General features: G+C 61.0%; 1 protein-coding gene across 1 annotated transcript; it reads left to right on the plus strand.

Annotated features, from left to right (window-relative positions):
* The first annotated feature begins 458 nt into the window (after positions 1-458).
* Positions 459-17,802, plus strand: VWA5B1 (von Willebrand factor A domain containing 5B1). The gene is given in 23 exon segments (XM_032201668.1): positions 459-600; positions 990-1,112; positions 1,214-1,238; positions 1,378-1,677; positions 1,816-1,958; positions 2,065-2,196; positions 2,392-2,516; positions 4,579-4,755; positions 7,404-7,514; positions 7,590-7,792; positions 8,999-9,113; positions 10,304-10,489; positions 10,720-10,906; positions 11,780-11,967; positions 13,533-13,722; positions 13,878-14,195; positions 14,501-14,628; positions 14,685-14,755; positions 14,790-14,887; positions 15,603-15,668; positions 16,226-16,295; positions 16,468-16,591; positions 16,731-17,802. Coding segments are annotated over 23 exon segments (3,891 nt in total). The 3' UTR covers positions 17,400-17,802.
* Positions 17,803-18,638: the final 836 nt, after the last annotated feature.

Here is an 18,638-nt window from a genome sequence, read left to right on the forward strand (position 1 = left end):
GGATGAGTCACCCTGTGCAGGAGATGGGGAACGTGTCCCCTGGGGGGGACGAGGACAGCCTGGAAGGCCACAGCCACCCCCTTCTGCCCCTGCTCCAGAAGTAACGGGGGGCTGGCGAGGTGTGCTGCTCACCCCCACGATATCCTGCTGCTGCCTGGCCCCACAGGGTCCTGCATCCCCCATCGGTGTCTTATGGGGTCTCACCTCCATCCCCACTTCTGCCAGCAGGGCCATTGCTCCGGGTCTTGTCCCACAGGGATTTCCTGCCCTCTGTCCTGCCCACAGGGCTGCAAAAAACCCAGGAGCCGCTAGCGAGACCTCTGCGGGGAGCGAGCGAGGAAAACCGCGGGCACAGCAGGGCCACCGAAGACACCAGGAGGTGGCGGGGACGTGCGGGTCCCCCAGGGCTCCTCCTTGCGTCCCCCAGCTCGCCACCGGGCTCCCCGTGACCGGGGGAGATGCCGGGGGGGCTGCTCAACCGCGGCACCCGGCGCCCGCTGCCGCTCGCCGCCTCCGAGGTGACCTCGTGCGTCAGCGGCTACGCCTGCGGGCTGACGGCCTCGCTCACCTACCGCAACCCGGAGGCGCAGCCGTGTGAAGGCAAGTGTCTGCACGGGGTTTCGGGAGCACGCTGCTCCGGGAGCTGCCTCCCCTTGGTCGTTGTGAACCCAAAGTTACGCGGGTGTTTGTACATCAAGGGCGCGCTGCTGGCTCGCCTTGGTGCCCACCGGGATCCCCAAGTCCTTTTTGGCCAGCCCATTTCCCAGCCCGTCGTGGTGCCCGGGGTTGTTCCTCTGTGCCTTCCTCCCCCGTGAGGCTCTCACCAACCCCATTTCTCCACCCGTTGAGGTGGAGGGGGCAGCAGCACACCCCTCTGCCACCGCTTCCCCTGGGAAAAACCCACGTGGGGAGCGCAGAGCGGGGAGAAGCAGCCCCCTAAGGTGGGTCTGGGCGAGGGCTTGTTGGGCTAACACCCCGCTGGCCACCAGGGCTCTTTGTCTTCCCCCTGGACGAGCACACAACCGTGGTGGGGTTCGAGGCGGCGGTGTGCCAGCGCGCCGTCACCGTGCAGATCAAGGACAAGGCCAAGATCGACGCCGCCTATTTCGACGGCTGCGGCCTCCCCGACGGACGAGCTCACGACAGGAGCGGTGAGAGGGTTTTGGGGGGGAGCACAGGGGAAGGAAAGATGAAAAAGTGTTGAAAAGATGAGGCTCTGGGGTTCGTATCCCTACGGTGTGTGCCAAAAGGGATGGTCCCATCCCTCTTGGAAAGCGCTGTTGCTGCTGGAGAGCCAAAAGGGCGATGCAGAGGGCCGTGGGTTGGGCTCTCGGGAGGAATCTCTGCAGCAGAGGTTGCTTCGAGCATCTGGCCCAGGGCTGGGGTGGTGGTGGAGGCCTGAGGAGCAGTTCCTGTGGCTGACACCACGTCTCGTGGCGTGGCCATCTCTGCAGGAAGGATTGTGCTGGACGAGGACTTGGAGAGGATCGCTTTTGTGGCTAGCCTGGGCACGATTCCTCCCCTGGAAAGCATCTCCGTCTTCATCAGCACCTCCTCGGAGCTGCAGACGCTGCCCAGCGGGGCCGTGAGGGTCCTGCTGCCAGCTGTGTGCGTCCCCAAGGTCCCACAGCACAGCTCGGAGAGCTCCAGCACCCTTCCTGCACACCAGCTCCGGACGTACGAAGCCACGGGATGGGACCGGGGAGCGGGAGGGGGGCTGGGGACAACACCCCAGAGCACACGGGGTGCGGATGCTCGGTCCCTGGGGACGCAGCACACGTGGCCAGCATTAACCAGGGCTCGTCTCACCCGCAGAGCCAAGCCCTGCTGCGGATCGGGGAGCCCGGAGCAGGGCAGCAGCTCCTGGCTGGCCCAGCTGCTGGAGAGCGAGGCCACCAACCCCTCCGAGTACGAGTTCAGCTTCCACCTGGAGATCCGGGGGCCGTGCTTGCTGGCAGGTAGGGCGTGCTGCGGGGTTCTCATCACCTCTAGGCAACGCCTCCCCTCATCATCCTCCTCCTGGCGTGGGGTCCTCCCCGACCTCCCCGCGGTTCCCCCGGGCAGGCGTCGAGAGCCCCACGCACAAAATCCGCGCGGACGCCGACCCCTCGGCTCGCTCGGCGAGGAGCATCGTCATCACGCTGGCCGACAGGCACACCTTCGACAGGCCCGTGGAGATCCTGATCCACCCCAGCGGTACGTGGGCTCTGCTTTCCCTCCGCCACCGCAGCCCCTACCCAGAGCCCTGTCCCGCAGCGCTGGTGTCGGGATCAGGGGCTCTCCGTGAGATAATCCCAGACCCTCTCGGGGCTGCCCCTGTATCTCTGCGCTTGGGGGTGTCTGTATTTCGTGCCGAGCTGACGTTCAGCTCAAGCGGTTCTGCGTTTCCAGAGCCCCACATGCCTCACGTCTTGATGGAAGGAGGCGATATGACGCCCGCGGAGTACGAGCGGCACCTGAAGGGGAAGAACGATTTCATCAAAGGCACCAAGAAGGACCCCAGCGCCCAAAAAAAGGTGAGGAGCACGAGCTGCCGAGCGTCAGCCCGGCCGTTCCTTGGCGCTGGAGCTGCGCAAGAAGCCGCTTGCTTTGCTTGCTTGCATCACGCCGGCCCGATAACTGCAGCATCCTCCCGCGGAGAGGGCTTGGCGTGGAGGAAGAGGGGAAAATTCTGCACTGCTTCTGATACAGCGAGTGTGGAAGAAGCTCTGCGAGGGTTATTGTGTGTGTAATTAGTGCTATTCTAGCACGGCGTAATTAGGTAGGTGCGTTATTATAGCATTAAGGGTATTATTGCAGTGACATAGAATAAAATATTCTTTTAATTGCTCGGTAAATGTTTACCCTTTCTGGATAGCTGTCAGGAAGACAGAAGCGATCGGGCTCGGCATAATGAGCTAAAGCGGAGACAAAGGTAGCAGAAACTTCTCTTTGTTCTCTTGACGAGCAAATGGAGCAATGTCTGCTCTGGGATTTCTGCCTCATCTTCTGGCAGCTCTGACGCGCTGAGTGACAGCTCCAGCGCCCCGAGCTGCTGCGGCGGCGTGCGGGGCTGAGCGGAGAGGAGGGGACCGGGGGCAGCGGCCGAGTTTATGGGGCGGGGGTCTCCCCCAGAGCTCGTTTCCCCGAGAGAAGCATCGCCCGCCTTGCCCTGCTGCCTCCCCCTGGGCTTTCTCTCGCAGCACGGCGCAGGGATAAGGACGGCGCTCGCTCTGCTCAGCAGGCGCCTCCTCTAATTGCCTCGGCTGTGCGGCAGGTGGAACGAAACGCAACTCCCACACTCCGGCTCGGATGGCTCCCTAATTATTTCGGTGTCTTTAGCACGTCAAGTTGGTTTTTGAGGGGGGAGAGGGGATCGTTCCGCAGACGTTTCCCCGCAGGAAGCCCCCCGCTGTGCCCCAGGCGCCCCCCTCCTGGACAAAAAGCCTTCCTCCCTAAAGGCCTCGGGGTGGATTTGGGGTGAGAACCAACACCACGCAGCACCTCTGGCCTGCAGTGAGTCAGCCCAGAAATTTTGGCATTAAATGGTCTTTTATTTCCATCCCTCGGGGGGTTATGCAGAAGCCTTGGGTGCCCGTCAGCTGGCAGGGTGGTGGGGACGATCCAGGTGCTCCTGGATCCCCAGGAGCATCCCAGGGAGCGCTGTGCTTGGGTCCAGGGGCACAGCTCAGCGCCTGGGCAGGGTCCCAGCAGGGTTCCCAGTCTGAAATGGGACGGACATCCATGCTGGGAAAGATCCTGACGAAAATAACGTTGTTGAGAGCAGGAAAAGGGGAACGGAGCGCACCCCTCCAGCTCCTGGTGGCCGGTTCATTTATTTCCCAAAGCTCAAGAGGGAAATGCAGGAAGAAAACAGCCCTTTGGGGTCTGGTTTCTTCCTCGTGAAGTCAGCAAGAGCTTGCAGCCTCTGAAAGCAAGGGAAAAGGATAAAAAAAGGCACAAAAAAAAGCCTGTGGGGCCGGGGCAGCTCGCTGCACAGCCTCCCGCAGCCCCATGGAGCTGGGGGAGCAGGTGAGGCGTGACGGAGCCACCTGGAAACCACGGTGGGTGGCAGAACCAGCTCGGGAGGGTTTGTCCTGGTTTAATTTTATCACGTCTCCAACGGAGATTGATCCTTGAAATAAAAGCAGGCACAAAGCAGAGAGCCGGAGACGTGCGGCGGGCGGGCTCCTATTGAAATTCTGCCCTGAGCGACGGGTTGGGCTCTCTGAAGCCCTTCGGTTCCCACAAAGGGAAGTGGTGGAAGGGAAGGGGCAGGGGCAGGAGCAGGGCAGAGGTGGCAGGAGGGAAGCCAAGCAGCCAACACGATGTGCTGAGCGCCGCATCCTGCGCTCTGTCAGCGAGTGGCCGCGCACAAATCCTCGGGTAGCTCTGCGCCTCGTGTCACACCAAGCAGTGCTAACGAACCACGTTACCCGAGGGCAATAATGACAATTTAATAATCATTTTGGTGAGGTGTTTTCATCAGCAGGGCCAGAAGGAGCGTCTCCACCCGTAGGCACGCTGTGAACCCCCTCCAGGTGGAGCGGGGCCGCAGGATGCCGCCCCCGCCGCCTTCCCTCTCCTTCTTCCCTGCAGACAGAAATCATCAGGAAGCGCCTGAACAAGGACATCCCCCACCACCCTGTCGTCATGCTGAACTTCTGCCCGGACCTGCGGACGGCCCAGGAGGATCTCCGCAAAGCCCCCGGCGAGTTTATCTTCCTGGTGGACCGCAGCAGGAGCATGAGCGGCGGCAGCATCGCCCGCGTCAAGGTACCGCGCGGGACGGGGGCACCTGAACCATATCATAAAGGGTTCTCAATGCCTTCGTTAAGAGGGGATGGGGGTAATTATACACCGTGGCTTTAGTCATGGTGCCTGTGCTGCTCGTTAGGTACATGCATTGATGCTTCCAAGCCCCCTCACTGCCCCTGCTCCTCTCCTTCCCATCCGTGCACCAAGCACAAAGGGATTTCCCTCTCCCCATTGCTGGTTTCCCATCTCCCGTGACCCTTCTCCATCTCTCCCCGTGCCCGGGGCCTGGTCGCTGCCTCAGTGGGAAACCTCTGAGAAGGACAAAGGATGCTTCGGGGCTTTGTGCCAGTCTTAGGAGCCGCGTTGCTGATGGGCAGTGCACCTGGAGAAGTTGTTAGAGCATGAGGCAGCCCCTTCTCAAACACCACTTGTCTCCTGCGGTCTGGTGGAGGGTTGTGAGCGGCGTGCTGAGCGCTCTGGGTAAAAAAGGGGCCATGGAAAGGCTTTTCCATGGTGTTATGGGGCTCTGGGGCCTGGCTCAGCTCTGTGCCACTGCTCATGGGATCTAGGGAGGTTCCTACACTGGTGGCTGTTCCATTATCCTTAGCCCCTAACGCATTTTGGGGCAGGCTGGTGTCCACCAGCTGGCACATCTCGCGGAGCAGCTCTGGCAAAAGCTCTCCTTGGAAAGTTCCTCTTGATTTTTGGGGCCAGCTGAGCCCCAATACCTTAAAACATCCTCTTGAGCAGGTGCAGGGGCAGGCTTCCCCTTGGGGCTTCGATTGCAGCCAGGGGCATCCCGCTCACCCCCGTCCCTAACACGGGCGACTGCTGGATTTGGGGCACAAAAGTGCCCCCCCAAAAAAGTCTCCCCAGTGCCACCGTGTCTCCACCTCCGGCAGAGCAGCTCTGCCCGCAGCCGGAGGCGGGTGGCGGGGAGCATCTCGAAGCCATCTCCCTCCCCATCCGCCTCTCGTTTCCATGGGAACTTGCCGAGGATGGCAAAAAGGAGCAAAAAGGAGCAAAAAGGAGCGTGTGGTGCCACCGCAGGCAGCAGGGAGCCTGAGGGGGGCCGTGGGGGTCCTCTGGGGAGCCCTGGCTGTGCCCTGTCCCGGTGTTATCTCCACGGTGCCTTTGCTGGTGCCACGCAGGGTACCCCCCCTCTTTCCTTCACCACATTTCGGAGCCTGGGAATCAGGAGGTGTCCCCACTCCGGGCCAGGCTTCTGCTTTCTGGCTCGCTGCGTGGTCTCAGGTCCGTCCCCTGGGGATATGGGGACACTGTGGGGACAGAGCCCCCGTCCAGGTCAGCTGAAATGACGGGGGTGGGAGGTTCAGGGCGTCCCCTTACCATGTGGGGCAGCGGGGCCAGGCTCTTTTGGAGGGGGTAGAAGAGGTGGTGCGTGCGTCGGCACCAGCCAGGCTGCCAAAATAACTGGGAATTGACTTCTCCGGAGGCAAACATCTCTCCGTATCGAGCCGCGGTATTGATACCGAGTGCAGCAGGATCAGGATCAATATTTACCACAAGAAGCAATAAATCCTTCTGCTCGCTCGAACAGAAGGCAAGCTCTGGTAGCCCACTTTGGGAAGTGCTTCAAGAGAAATATTTGGAGATCTGCTTTTTGTTGTTGTTGTTTATTTTTGCGTGTCTTTTTTTTTTTTTTTTTTTTTTTTTTTTTAATCCTTGCAACGAGTTCCAAGGCGGGGATGTCAGCGCTGAGATTTGCAGGAGCCAGCACCCCCGGAGCCTGCCGGGAAGCGGCGATATAAATACATCCTCGTAGGTTTGAGCTAACAGCTTGGTGTAAAGTCCTCGGGAGCCTGCTAAAGGGCAGCAGCCCCGCTCACGTACGGTACCTCGTGGCTCTGCTGCGTGGCTGCCTCTCCGCGGGGCCAGCCCGGATCCCGTGGCCGCGAGGAGGCTGCGTGCCCTTGGCGGCTCCTCTCCTAGGGCTGGCGCGAGGTTTTCTGCTGCCCTCGGCAGAAGTTTGCCTTTATCAGCACATAAACAGCGAGTGCAGGGGCGCTCCCGGCGCTGCCAGCACTTTGCTTTTGGATTGTCCTCCCTCTCCTGCAGCGCTGAGTGCTGGAGCTGCCCTGCACAGCTCCATCCACGCGCCTCTGAGGCCGTGCTGGCGGCCCCTTATGTAAAAGCCCAGGAATAGGCAGGTTAGATAACAGCTTCTGGTGGAGAGAAGCGCTCAGAGCAACCCCTCCCTGTTATTTCCATCGGTGCCAGCTAAGGGAGAGAGTTGGGGCTGGGGGAGGCTTTTCCTCGTGTGCAGCTTTGGGCTGTGTGTTTCTTCCTGCAGGTCTGGGCACGGCGATGCGCCGCGCCGCCGCTCCGCGCTTCACACCCCGCTCCTCATCACCCAGCAGCTGGGTGCTGCACTGCAAGCACGGCTTCCACCGGTTAAATAAATAGATAAATAAATAAAAGAGATTTTGCACCGCTCTTCAAAAGCTCCCCTTTCTGCTTTGCGCCCAAATATCGCGAAGGAGCTTGTGCAAGGAGCAGAGGAGCGTGCGGTGCTTTCTCAGTGCAGGGAGCCACGTGCAAGGAGCTGCTTTTGCATCACGTGCAGGTGGGAAAAGGGCATGAACGAAGGCAGGAGGGGACGAGCCGTGGTCTGCCTGACCCCTCTGCTTTTGTTCACCCCGCAGGACGCCCTGCTGGTCCTCCTGAAGAGCCTGACGCCCGCCTGCCTCTTCAACATCGTGGGCTTCGGCTCCGCTTTCAAGGCGCTGTTCCCCGCCAGCAGGAGCTACTGCGAGGTGGGTGAGGGGCTGGGCGAGCTGCTGCAGGGCACCAGCCCCTCGAGGCTGCTGGCTCTGCTGCTCCTTTGGCAGGAGAGCCTGGCCGTCGCCTGCGAGAGCCTCAGGAGGATGCGGGCTGACATGGGCAGCACCAACGTCTTGTCGCCCCTGAGGTGGGTCGTGCGGCAGCCGATCCCCAGGGGCCACCCCCGGCTGCTCTTCCTGCTGACGGCCGGGGCCGTGGGCGACACGGGGAAGGTCCTCGAGGTGCTGAGGAACCACTCGTCCTCCACCAGGTACTGGGGGCTGGCCGCCAGGAGGGCAAAAAGCCTGGCAGCAGCAGGGTGGGCTGCTCCTCGAGCGCAGGGGGCCGCGGGTCTCCGTGGCACAGAACATCCCCGCGTCAGGAGCCGAGGCAGGAGAGCGAGCTGCTGCCAGCCACGGGAGAAACCTCAAAGGGTTTGGAACGGATCCCAGAAGTTCAGATGCTTTTTAAACAATCAAAAGCGGGATAATTGGGCTGACAACTTCACAGGCTCTCGTTAGATGCTTCCTGCTAGGAGAGATTGACACGCGAACAATCTTCCTTGCCTGTTTTTTTTTTTTTTTTTTTTTTCTAAAGCACATCTGGGTCCAGACCCAGCTGCTTCCAGGATGGGGCTGCACAGAAATGAATAGGCTGAAAAAGAGCAGTGGGGGAAGCAGCAAATTTGCTCCTAGCCTGTTCCTCAGCCCTGACAGTCTGGTTTTTCCTCCGTCTCCTTAAGGGAGATGAAACATCAGAAAAATGCGAGAAAAACCTTACTCCTCTTGCATCCCTCAGAGCTCAGGGCCGATCAGGGAAGTGGCTTTGCCCTTTTTCTCTCCTATATGGAGGGATTATCGGGGGCACAGGACTACCCACCCCTCGCTCCTGGAGGTGTGCCAGTGAGCTGGATGCAGCCAGTGCTGGAGCTTGGCCCTGGAGGGCTCCGCGCAGCGCGTGTCTGAGTCGTGCCCGGCCTCCGAAGGAGATCAGAGCCCCGTGTAAGAGGCTGCGAATCTCCGTAAGACCTGCAGCCATCTGGAGATTAAAACCTCCAGAAGAAAAGCCCCTGCTGCAGCCGCAGACTGCTGCCAAAGGTGTTTTCATCCCAGCCCTGGCCGTACGCTGCACCCTCTGCATCCCTATGGGGTTTGCAGCCCTTTGCCAACCCCCAGCTCGCTGAGCATGGATCAAGGGCAGCGATCTTCCCTGGCTGGTTCCCCTTTCCTTGAGAAAACGTTTATTTTAATTGCGAGCAGAGATAATTGCTGGGTCTGTAATGCTGCTGACCACAGGCAGGGAGAAGAGCTGACTGGGCAGCTTGCTCGCGCTCAGGGAGGAGGCAGGGATGGGGGGGGATCCTCCAAATGAGAGGGTCACAGCCAAAAATCTTGGAGCCCTGCTCGGGCAGAGAGACCAGCAGGGAAACTGGGAGCTGTTCAATGTGCCTGACGCTCTCCATCCCATCCCCGTGCAGGTGCTACAGCTTCGGCATCGGGCCCAGCGCCTGCAGGAGGCTGGTGCAGGGGCTGGCCGCCGTGTCCAGGGGCAGCGCCGAGTTCCTGGCCGAGGGCGAGCGGCTGCAGCCCAAGGTATGGCCACCCTCTGTGCTGCGGGGAGATGGGGAGCCCAGGGCCACTGGTGTGTCCCCCAGGGCCACCGGTGTGTCCCCCAGGGCCACCGCATCGCTCTCCACCGCTGCCACATGGGCGCAGCGAGGGGGAGGCAGCGGCTCAGCCTCCGGCCCCGCTCCCTCTCCCGGTGCTGCCTTCGCGCCTCCCACTCGGCAGCAGGTGGGTGAGCAGGAGGGGATGGAGGAGCAGCCTCATCTCCGGCTGTCGGAGGGAGTGGGAGCGTGTTTACCCCTGCGCGGGGAAGGGGAGAGGCGAGAGCCTCCATCCGGCAGCTCCGGCTTCAAAGGGAGCTGCTGTGGCAGGCGCAGGCAGGGGCAGGAGAGCCGGCATCAAAAGCAGCCAATTAGTTTTGAAGTCAGGCTCAGCCCTCGCGCCGCTCAGGCAAGAAGTACCCGGGGTTGGAGGGAGGGGAACGGGCGGCGATGGCTTTGCCTATTAAGCCAGCTTGAAAGCAAACGAGGGCGCTTCATTTCCACTCTCCCCATGAAGACCGGGGCCGGTGACTCAGATGTGCCGTCAGAACGGCCCTACGTGGGCTCTGTCCCCTGGTAAAAGCACGGTGTCATCTGCCGAGTGACCAAACCCCAAGGGAATTGGGTCTTCAGCCCCTAAATATCTTTAAAAAGCTGCCTCCTGCGTGCTTGATCTCAAAAGGCCCTCCGCAGCCCTTCCCTCTGCAGGAACCTGTAGCACGCAGAACAGCATCAGCATTTCTGATCTAAATTAAAAACAAAACCAGTGAAGAGAGGTGTTTTTTTTTTTTTTTTTTTTTTTTTGTTTGTTTTTAATAGAGCTATTAATAAAGAGCTTTGCGGGCTGTGCAGCTCGGTGCCTTCAGCAGTCTGAGGTGCCAATTAACAGCTGGATAAACCACAGCCTGGTGCGTCGCCTGGAGCCTGTGAACAAGCAGCGGGAACACCAGGGGAGGGTTGAGGTGCTCTGCCTGGAAATCTGGGGCTGACTCCTCCTGGAGTGCAGGGAAATGCCCGCGGGCTCCCTGCGAGGTCCGCCCAGGAGATGTTCACAGATTTGGGCTCTCCCCTGGGTCAGGGCATGGGGCTGTCGGAGACCCCTGCGCCTTTTGGGGTGCTCTGCAGAAGCAGGGGAGGGTCTGCCTTCTGTATGACCGCTCCTCTCTCCTTCCCCAGATGATCAGGTCGCTGAAGAAGGCGATGGCGCCGGTCCTGAGCGATGTGTCCGTGGAGTGGGTCTTTCCCGAAAGCACCGAGGTCTTGGTGTCCCCGGTCAGCACCAGCTGCCTCTTCCCCGGTGACCGCCTGGTTGGCTACGGCGTCGTCTGCGACACCTCGCTGTACCTCTCCAACCCCCGATCCGTGAGTCCGCCCCCAACCCAAAGGCTTTTTTTTTCCCTTTTTCTTTTTCTCCCCTTGCAAACCTGTGGTCATGACTGTTTATGGCTCTCTGGGTGGGAAGGGAAGCAGCGGGTGAGCCACTGGGGAGCCCGACGGGTGGCCAAGGGGATGGAGAGAGGCGAAAAGGGCACCGGGGTGCAAACCCACATGGGAGCTGCAGCCCTTGGGACTTTCTTCTCCGCTCTCCCCAGGACAAGAGGCGGCGGTACAGCATGATGCGCTCCCAGGAGTCGAGCAGCTCAGTTTTCTTGCACTCCCAGGAAGAGGGAGCCAGCACGGAGAGCTGGAGCTACCCGGAGGGCTGCTGCCCGGCCGAGCGTGCCCCGGATCAGCTGGCGGTGGGCAGGGACCCCGGCGGAGAATCGGACACGGACACGGGTCAGGTTTCCCACTGTGCAAGCGTGGGGGTGATGCCCCCATCCTCCTAACCAGCTTTCTTCCCTGCTCTTCCGATTTCCTTCCCTGACAGCTAAGCCTTCCCAGCTCTACCTCTGCAAAGTGTCAGGGGGTTTGCAGGAGCGGTGACGGATCTCCCGAGGCTCGAGCGAGTCTGTTCGCTTGGGCTGTTTTACCCCAACGTGTCAGGAAATGAAGGGAAGCCCCGGAGATCTGGCTTCCCCAGAGGTTTGCAGAGCAGCTCCAGCTTTGGCCACGTGTAATTATTTACAAGCTGCCCGAGCTGCCTGCGGTGTGGCTGGAGCAGGTCGGTAGCACAGCCAGGCCATGCAAAGCAGCTGCTTCTTGCAGCAAGCCCCAAAGTTGGAGTTAAAGGGGAAGAAAAGGGGAAAATTGGCCCCAAAGCCCTGGCTGGGGCTGCGTTTCCGTGCTGCAAGGGAAACCTCCGCCACTCGCGGGGTGTTCTGTGCTTGTAATCAGAGAAGAGCTGTGCTGTGCATCCTCTCAACCTTGTCAAAAGTAATGAGAAATCGTGCATTTCCAAATGAAATCCTCCTCTCGCTCTGACAGGAAAATGTCTGCGCTAATGAAATTTCATTAGCGAACCCTTTGTCTTCTCCAAGGAGATTTGGGTAAACGCAGACAGGTTTTTGTTGTGTGTGTTTTTTTTTTTTTTTCCTGGCTGAAAATCTCTCAGACAAAACCTCCCAGCCTGCTCCCCTGGCATCCCCCCGGGGGACTGAGTGCTCTCGTTTCCTTCTGTGGTTTTGTCACTTCTCTTCCGACCGAGCAGGGCCGAGAGCATCCCCCTGCTCCCCAGGGGGACCGGAGCCCATCCTCTCTCCCTCCGTGCAGGAACTGATGCCAAGACGTCCTCCAGGAGACGGGCGTTCAGTGCCAACCAGGTCACCAGCCACGAGCCCCTCCGCAAGGAGCCCACGGCCAGCGATCCGGGCAGCGCCCTGCTGAGGAATCCCCTGCGCAAAGCCCACCTGCAGGACCTGCAGCAGCTCAGCCCCGAGCCGTGCCCGCTGGATTTCCAGGTGGGTGCCCCCCGAGGGGCTCCGCGTGCGGCTGGGGCCAGCCTGAAGCACCGGGGACGTCTCAGGTGTGGAAGGGCAGGAGCCCGGGTCAGGCCAGCCCTGCCGGGTGCACTTTGTGCCGAGGTGTGCCCCAAGCACGGAGGAAACGAGGGCAGGATCCCGCTCCCCGTTTCTGTTTGCTGAGTGCCTCTCCTTCTCCTCCTTCGCTTTGCTCTTTGGCTCACCCCCAAGCTTCTCCCCGCCCATCTGTACTTTGGCCACGCCATACAAACTCTGCCTGGGGCGTATCCATGCCCTGCAGGGTCCCAGGATCAGTCCCAAAGCAGATTCCCCTGGAAGCTGCAGCCCCTGCAGAGCTTTGGGCTGGCACCCGGACACTTGTGGTGCTGCCCACTACATCCAGCAGCGGGTGAAAGGCGGCAGCCCCGGGGACAGCTTCAGGCCTCTAGAAGGCTGGGGCTGGGTTTTCTCCCTTCCTCAGCATCGCCGCAGTGCTCAGCTCCGAAATCAGGGCCGGGAGGATGTGCAGCAGCTGCTGCTGCCACACTTTTGTTCCCATGGAAACACGGAGAGGGATGGCTGGGCTGCCACGAGGCTTCAGCTGGCGCTGGGGCGCAGGGGGTCCGCAGGGGGATGCAGGGGATGAAGGGGATGAAGGGTCCCTGCTCCGTGGAGAGGAACGAAGCCTCTACCCTCCATCTGAAAAGCACCTCGTGGCAGGCAAGCGCTGGTGTTTTGGGGGATGCCCTCATCCTCCCTCACCTTGCCAAGGCCCAGCACAGCACCTGGCCCCGTGCGCGAGAGGCAGAAAGGACCGGAGGGCACTCAGTGCTTAACAGAGTGCATCCTGCTCCTAATTAATTGCAGCCTGGTTTCGCTGCCCCGAGGGCTCCCAGCAACTCTCCCAGCTCCGAGGTTGGCCGCCAGGGCTTGACGTTTTTGGGGCTGTGGACGTGAGCCCTCGGCTCGTCCCCACACACACACGGCTGGGATGGAAAGGTCAGGGCTGGCGGCGGGCAGCGCAAAGCCCCGGCTCCTCGCCCTGCCTGGGAGAAGAGCCCAAATTTTGAATGGGAAAGGGCTTCTTGGCTTGTAAGCAGCTCCCTCCTCTCTTGGTGAGCCTCTCCTGCTTCGGGTTGCCCCCTTGCCAGCTGCCTGCCTCCCCTTTTTGCTGGTGGGCTCATCCAAAAGCTCGGTGGTGCTGGAGGCTGGGTTCCTGCCTGCCATCCGCATGGGATCTGGCGCTGCAGATGCCACGGGGGGGGGATTTGTGTCTCCTGAAAGTGGAGAAACGGCCTCGTTAAAAATAAAATAAAACAAAATCCCGTCTCCCCATCCCTTGTGCCCCCCCCCCCCCTCCCGTTACCAAGCAACTGGTGCTTGATCTTTCTGCCTCTCTTCTTCCCTTTGGCTCCGGAGCAAAGTCATTACAATGCCTGGAGGGATGAAACCCCAATTTCACCTCCTGCAAGTCTGGGGAAAGAGCCCCTGGGGTTTCGGGCGCCTCAGGGATGCTGTGTGGATGCGTCCCAGTGGGGAAAGCTTGCTGTGTTTGCATTTCCCAGCCCTTCACCACCAGGATCCGTGGTGCGGGTGCCCGCCGGCCGTCCCTGCTGCACAGGAGCTGCGTGTCCTCCTGCCAGCACCCCGAATCCCCGCCAGCACCCGAGGCTGCTGCTGGACAGGGCTTGGGGCCCCTGGATGCCAGCAGCAGCCTGAGGTCCTCATCGGACAGCCGAAGCCCCGGGGAGCCGGGTAAGGTGGCAGAGGAGGCCCAGCAACCTCACCAAAATTTTGGTGCTGTGGCATCGCCCGTGAGAAAGCTGTGCTGAAAATTAGGAATGGTTAATTACGGTTTCTGGGGGACGGAGGGGAGCTGGGTGGTTAACCCCGTGGTTGTCCCTCTGCAGAAGGCGCCCAGCATCCGTCCTTCACCTTCGAGACGGAGACCTCCTCCGACTGGGAGCCCCAGGACTGGGATTTCGGCGCCGCCCGGGGCTCCCCGTGCTCGCCCCGTGCCTCCTGCAAGGCGGTGGTGAAGGGGCTGCGGGGCGGCGAGCCCGTGCAGTGGGAGGTCGCCTTCGACATCCGCCCGCTCCTCTGCGAGCGGGGCAGCCGGGAGGAGGGCGACGAGGACCTGTGGAGCGAGACCTTCCACCACCTGGCAGCCAAATCCGTCATCCGGGACCTGGAGCAGCTGGCTGAGAGGGAGTGTGAAATCGAGCACGGTAATTAACGCCCGGTAACGCACGCCGGCACGCTCCCTGCTCCGGCTCCTCTCCTCCACGCGTGGGGTTTGAGCATTTAGTGCAGGGGGGTGGCGTCGAATTCGGAGGGTCCGGCAGCAGCCAGGTGTCCCCGCCCTGAGCTGCACACCGAGCATCTTTTCCAGCTCCATGAAATAATCTCTGTGCGCGTTAAAGCAGAGGAGAAGCAGCGTGAGGCATCGCGCGGAGGGATGCCCTCGCTGCCGGGCAGGAGCTGGGGCAGGGAGCTGGGTCCGGCGCTGACTCTGCCACCTCTCCCACGGCAGGGTCAGGCCGGCGGCACCAGCTCAGCGCTGTGCACACCAGCAAGGCCTGCAACGTCATCAGCAAGTACACGGCGTTCGTGCCCGTGGACCTGAGCACCAGCACCTACCTGCCCCCCGGCGTCGCCTACACCCGCGCAGGTAACGTGGAGCTGCAGGCAGAGGGCCCGGCCTCAGCTCCAGGTGGCCGAGCTCGCCAGCCCGTGGGTTTTGTGGCTCCAAATCCCTCGCTCAACGCTGGAAATTCCCTTCTCTCCTGCCAAGGGCCAGCGGCCAGGCAAGGCAGCCCGAGGAGCCTCAGCTCGGGACACAGGAGGCACCGCGGCGTTTCTGCAGCGCGTCCCCTGTCACCCTGCGGCCAGGACGGGGATGATGGATTTCATGGCACGGGTAAGGCTCCTTGGCTTTTCTTTTTTTTGGTCTCCTTCCTCTTAGCGGTGTAGTCCATTAAGGTGTTTATTTATTTATTTATTTATTTATTAAGGAGTATTTTCTCTGTTGTTTTTTTTTTTTTTTTTTCTTCTTCCCTCTTTTAATACGGTGCTCGGAGGTGATGCAGCTTCCCTTGGCTGCCAGGCATGAAATCCATCCTCCAAGCCTTGGAGATGGCATTTCCAACGCCACAGCCTGCTGCCGTCACACGCACGACCCCCCAAAAAAAAAAGCCCAGGCATTTGCTCTGGATAATTAATCCTGCATCTGCCTGGAATCCATTCTCCTTAAGCAAGGCAAAAGCTGCAATTTACCCTAAAACTCCCCAGCCGCAGGCAGCGCCTGCTGACCGTGCTTGGCAGTTAATTGGCAGCCGCGGCGCAGAGAGCACGAGGGATGAAGCGGGGCGTAATTAGAGGCGAGGGGGATGCGAGGCACTTGCCTGTCACCAAATCCTCTGCTAATGAAGACAAGCTGGGCTGGGACCGCGGCAGGCATTGCCGGGGCTGCGGCTGAATTAAAATTGCCTCCGCGCTCAGGGGTTTGCGTGGCGGGGAGGTGAGGGGTGAGGCAGCCCGTGGCGGCCTCCTCCTGCCCCAGCAGCGGGGAGGAGGTGGGCAGGAGGGGTTGGGGATTTCGGGTGGGTGATGCTGATGCCGTAAATCCCTTGCAGATGCGGACGAGGCCGGGCCGTCGCCCTGCAGCACCCCGCTGTCCTCCGGCTGCCGTCCCCCAGAAGGTAGGGGAAGGTGCTCGTGCCTTTTCTCAGGGTGTGGGTGCCCAAATGTTGGGGTGGCCCCAGCTAAAATCCCAGAGCTGCTTCAGGATGGGCTACACCGCTCCCCATGGCCGCAGCCCTCCTGAGAGCCGCTCTCCAGAGCCACACCGGGGCATGGGAGCTTGCAGGGAAATGGCTCCGGGCTGCTCGGACATAACTGCTGGAAATCGAGTCAGTGATTTGGGCTCCTCACCCGATTTTCTGCTGAGTGTTCTTTTTTTAGACCTTCTTGCCTACAATTAGGCCTGGGAGCGCAAGGCCTGGCTCTCTCCGGAGGTGCAAGGCACAGAGCCCTGGGGGCATTTCGTACAGACCTTCCCACACTCGTTTTTAAGATGCACGGGGATTTCATTGTCCCAGAACGTATGCAGGGAAGGGGAGAGGCAGGATTTTGGCAGAGCCTCAGCAGCCCAGCAAGGCACCCCACACCCCAATGTTGTGGATTTTGCTCCCTGAGCTCTGAAATTTGCTCTCCTGCAGCACTCACCTGACTCCTTCCTGCCTTTGTTTCTTCCCAGCGCCGTCCCAGAGCCTGGCTGCCTCTTCTGCACATTCCCCAAAACCCATCGAGAGTCTCTTTGCTGCGAGGTAGGGCCCAGCTCCTCCTTTCTCTGCTGCCAGCTGCAGGTCCTGCGGGTCCAGCACAGACCCGAGCACAGGGACAAGCAGCGAACGTGATGCTGGTGGCTGTGGAGCGGGGAGGTGGGCACTTGGGGGGGGGACACAGGCAGGTGACAGCCACCCCCCTGTCCTCCCGCAGGCTGACCCTCCACAAAACCAGGCTGCTGACTCGAGCTGCCAAAGGTTTCATGAGCAAATCCCCGGGCAGAATGAGCGAGGCCAGCTCGGAGAGCGACAGCGAGAGCATCGACTACCTTCCTCTGGTGAGGGCACCAGGGACCCCCAAATCATCCCGATGGGCTCTCGCTGTCTGACAGAGACAGGAGCTGCTCCATCCATGCAGTTTCTCCCCAAATTCCCCAGCAGAGGTTAGTATCTCAGAGCTCTCACCGCTCCTTGCAGGCGTCCCTGCAGCTGGCCTGCGGCGCCTTCCTCCTCAACTCGGCCTTCTGCGAGGCGCTGGGCATCCCCATGGAGAAGCTGAAGCGCACCTCGCCTTTCTCCTGCCACCGCCTGGCGCTCAGCCCCTCCGGCTCCAGCAGCTCCAGGAGGGCCGTGCCCGGCGGGGAGCGCACAAACCTCGGGCACAACGGGCAGCTCCCGGTCCCTGACAGCACCCACGGGGCCGTCAGCCCCTCCGAGGACGCAGCCGGCCGCCCTCGCCACTTCTCGGGGAGCGCCGTGGAGAGCATCTCCAAATCCCTGCGAGCCGAGAGCGAGCTCTCCCCGCCGGCCATCACCATCCGCCGCTTCTCCTCCCCGGAGCAGCACGGCCCCGAGGTGCAGGCTCTGCTGGCCGACATCGAGCTGCGGAGACAGACGGAGCCCGAGGGGATGCTGTGGGCCACGGCCGTGGCGCTGGCCTGGCTGGAGCACAGCTCGGCCTCCTACTTCGTCGAGTGGGAGCTGGTGGCGGCCAAGGCCAGCCTGTGGCTGGGGGAGCAGCGCTTCCCGCAGGGCTGCAGCCTGGCGGCGGTGAAGGCGGCGGCCCAGCAGCTCTTCGTCTTGCTCAGGCACTGGGAGGAGAAGCTGGAGTTCAACCTGCTGTGCTACAACCCCAGCAGCGTGTAGGGAGCTTGGGGAGGACGAGAGGAGAGGTTCGGGGACCTGTCCCCAAGGGAGCAGCCGGCGCTGTGCCTTAGGAGCTGGAGGCGCAGAGCGTGGCCCCCTCCGATCAGGAGCACCCTGCGTGAAAACAGCAAAAGGAAATTTAATTCCCTGCCAAAATGCCAAAATTTTCCCGTCCTCCTTTCCACCCAGGAGCCTGCTGTGCCCTCCTGGGGGGCTCTGCCCTCCCCAGCCACAAGTGACACCCCCCCGTCTCCCCTCCTTGCTTCCCTGCTGCTGAGAGAACATTTTCCAGCCCAAAGCTCACTTGTTACTAGAAGTCAGTGGCGTTCCCGACTTCAGTTCAGCTTTCAGGCATTATTTTTTATTTATATATTTATTTTTGTTAGCTTTCTGCTGGAGAAAGGCCCTGGTTCTGTTTCAGCTGCACTGGTTTTGTCTTGGGGGGGGGGGGGGCTTGGAAAAAAAAACGAAGGAAGCGCAGCTGAACGACGGGCACGCAGGTTTTGGCTCCTCTGCTGAGCAGGGATGGGTAGGAAGGGGAGTGTGAGAGGAAGAGATGAAAACTGCAGCTGGAGAGTGTTGGAAAACAGCGGGAAAATGTGGAAATATTGGCAAGGCTGTTCCCTTTGAGACAAAGCATCTTCTCTTTTAAACCTCCCCACAAGGGAAAGCCTCCTCTCGGCTCCCCAGCAGAGCACCGGGAGCCGGGAGGGGCTTTGCAGGAAACCTTTTGCTTTTTCTGGCCGGAGCTGGTGGAGATGGGCATCTTCACGGCTCTGTTAGCGCTGGGGTTGTTGCCTCTTCTTGCTCCCAAAGCAACGAATCCCAGCTCCAGCCCGCTTTTTGCTGTAAAAAAGCATCAGGGAGAGCTGCCACGGGGCTGTTTTGGTGCCAAACAGCCTGGTTTGCGGCATGATGCAGCTCGTGAGCAAAACCTACCTCTGGTTCCCTGCCTTCCCCTGCCCACTGCCACCCCTCTGCTCCCCAGGACTTCCCCAGCAGGGTTTATCCCCGGGCACAGCATCCCAAGCCCTGCCCGCCTCACCGCTTGCTGGCTTCCCGACCCCTTCGTCTCCCCAAAATCCCAGCATCTCTCCTGGAGGCTGCCTCAGCGCTCTGCTCGCCCGCAGCCACCGGCAAAATGAGCTCCTGCCCCAACACGGGGGCTGCTGGAGCCGGCAGCTCCCCTGTGCTGGGTTTGGGCTGCGTGCTCAGGGTGTTGGCACAGCCCTTCCTGCA

Source organism: Aythya fuligula, chromosome 21, assembly GCF_009819795.1.
Source record: "Aythya fuligula isolate bAytFul2 chromosome 21, bAytFul2.pri, whole genome shotgun sequence".
Lineage (NCBI taxonomy): Eukaryota > Metazoa > Chordata > Aves > Anseriformes > Anatidae > Aythya > Aythya fuligula.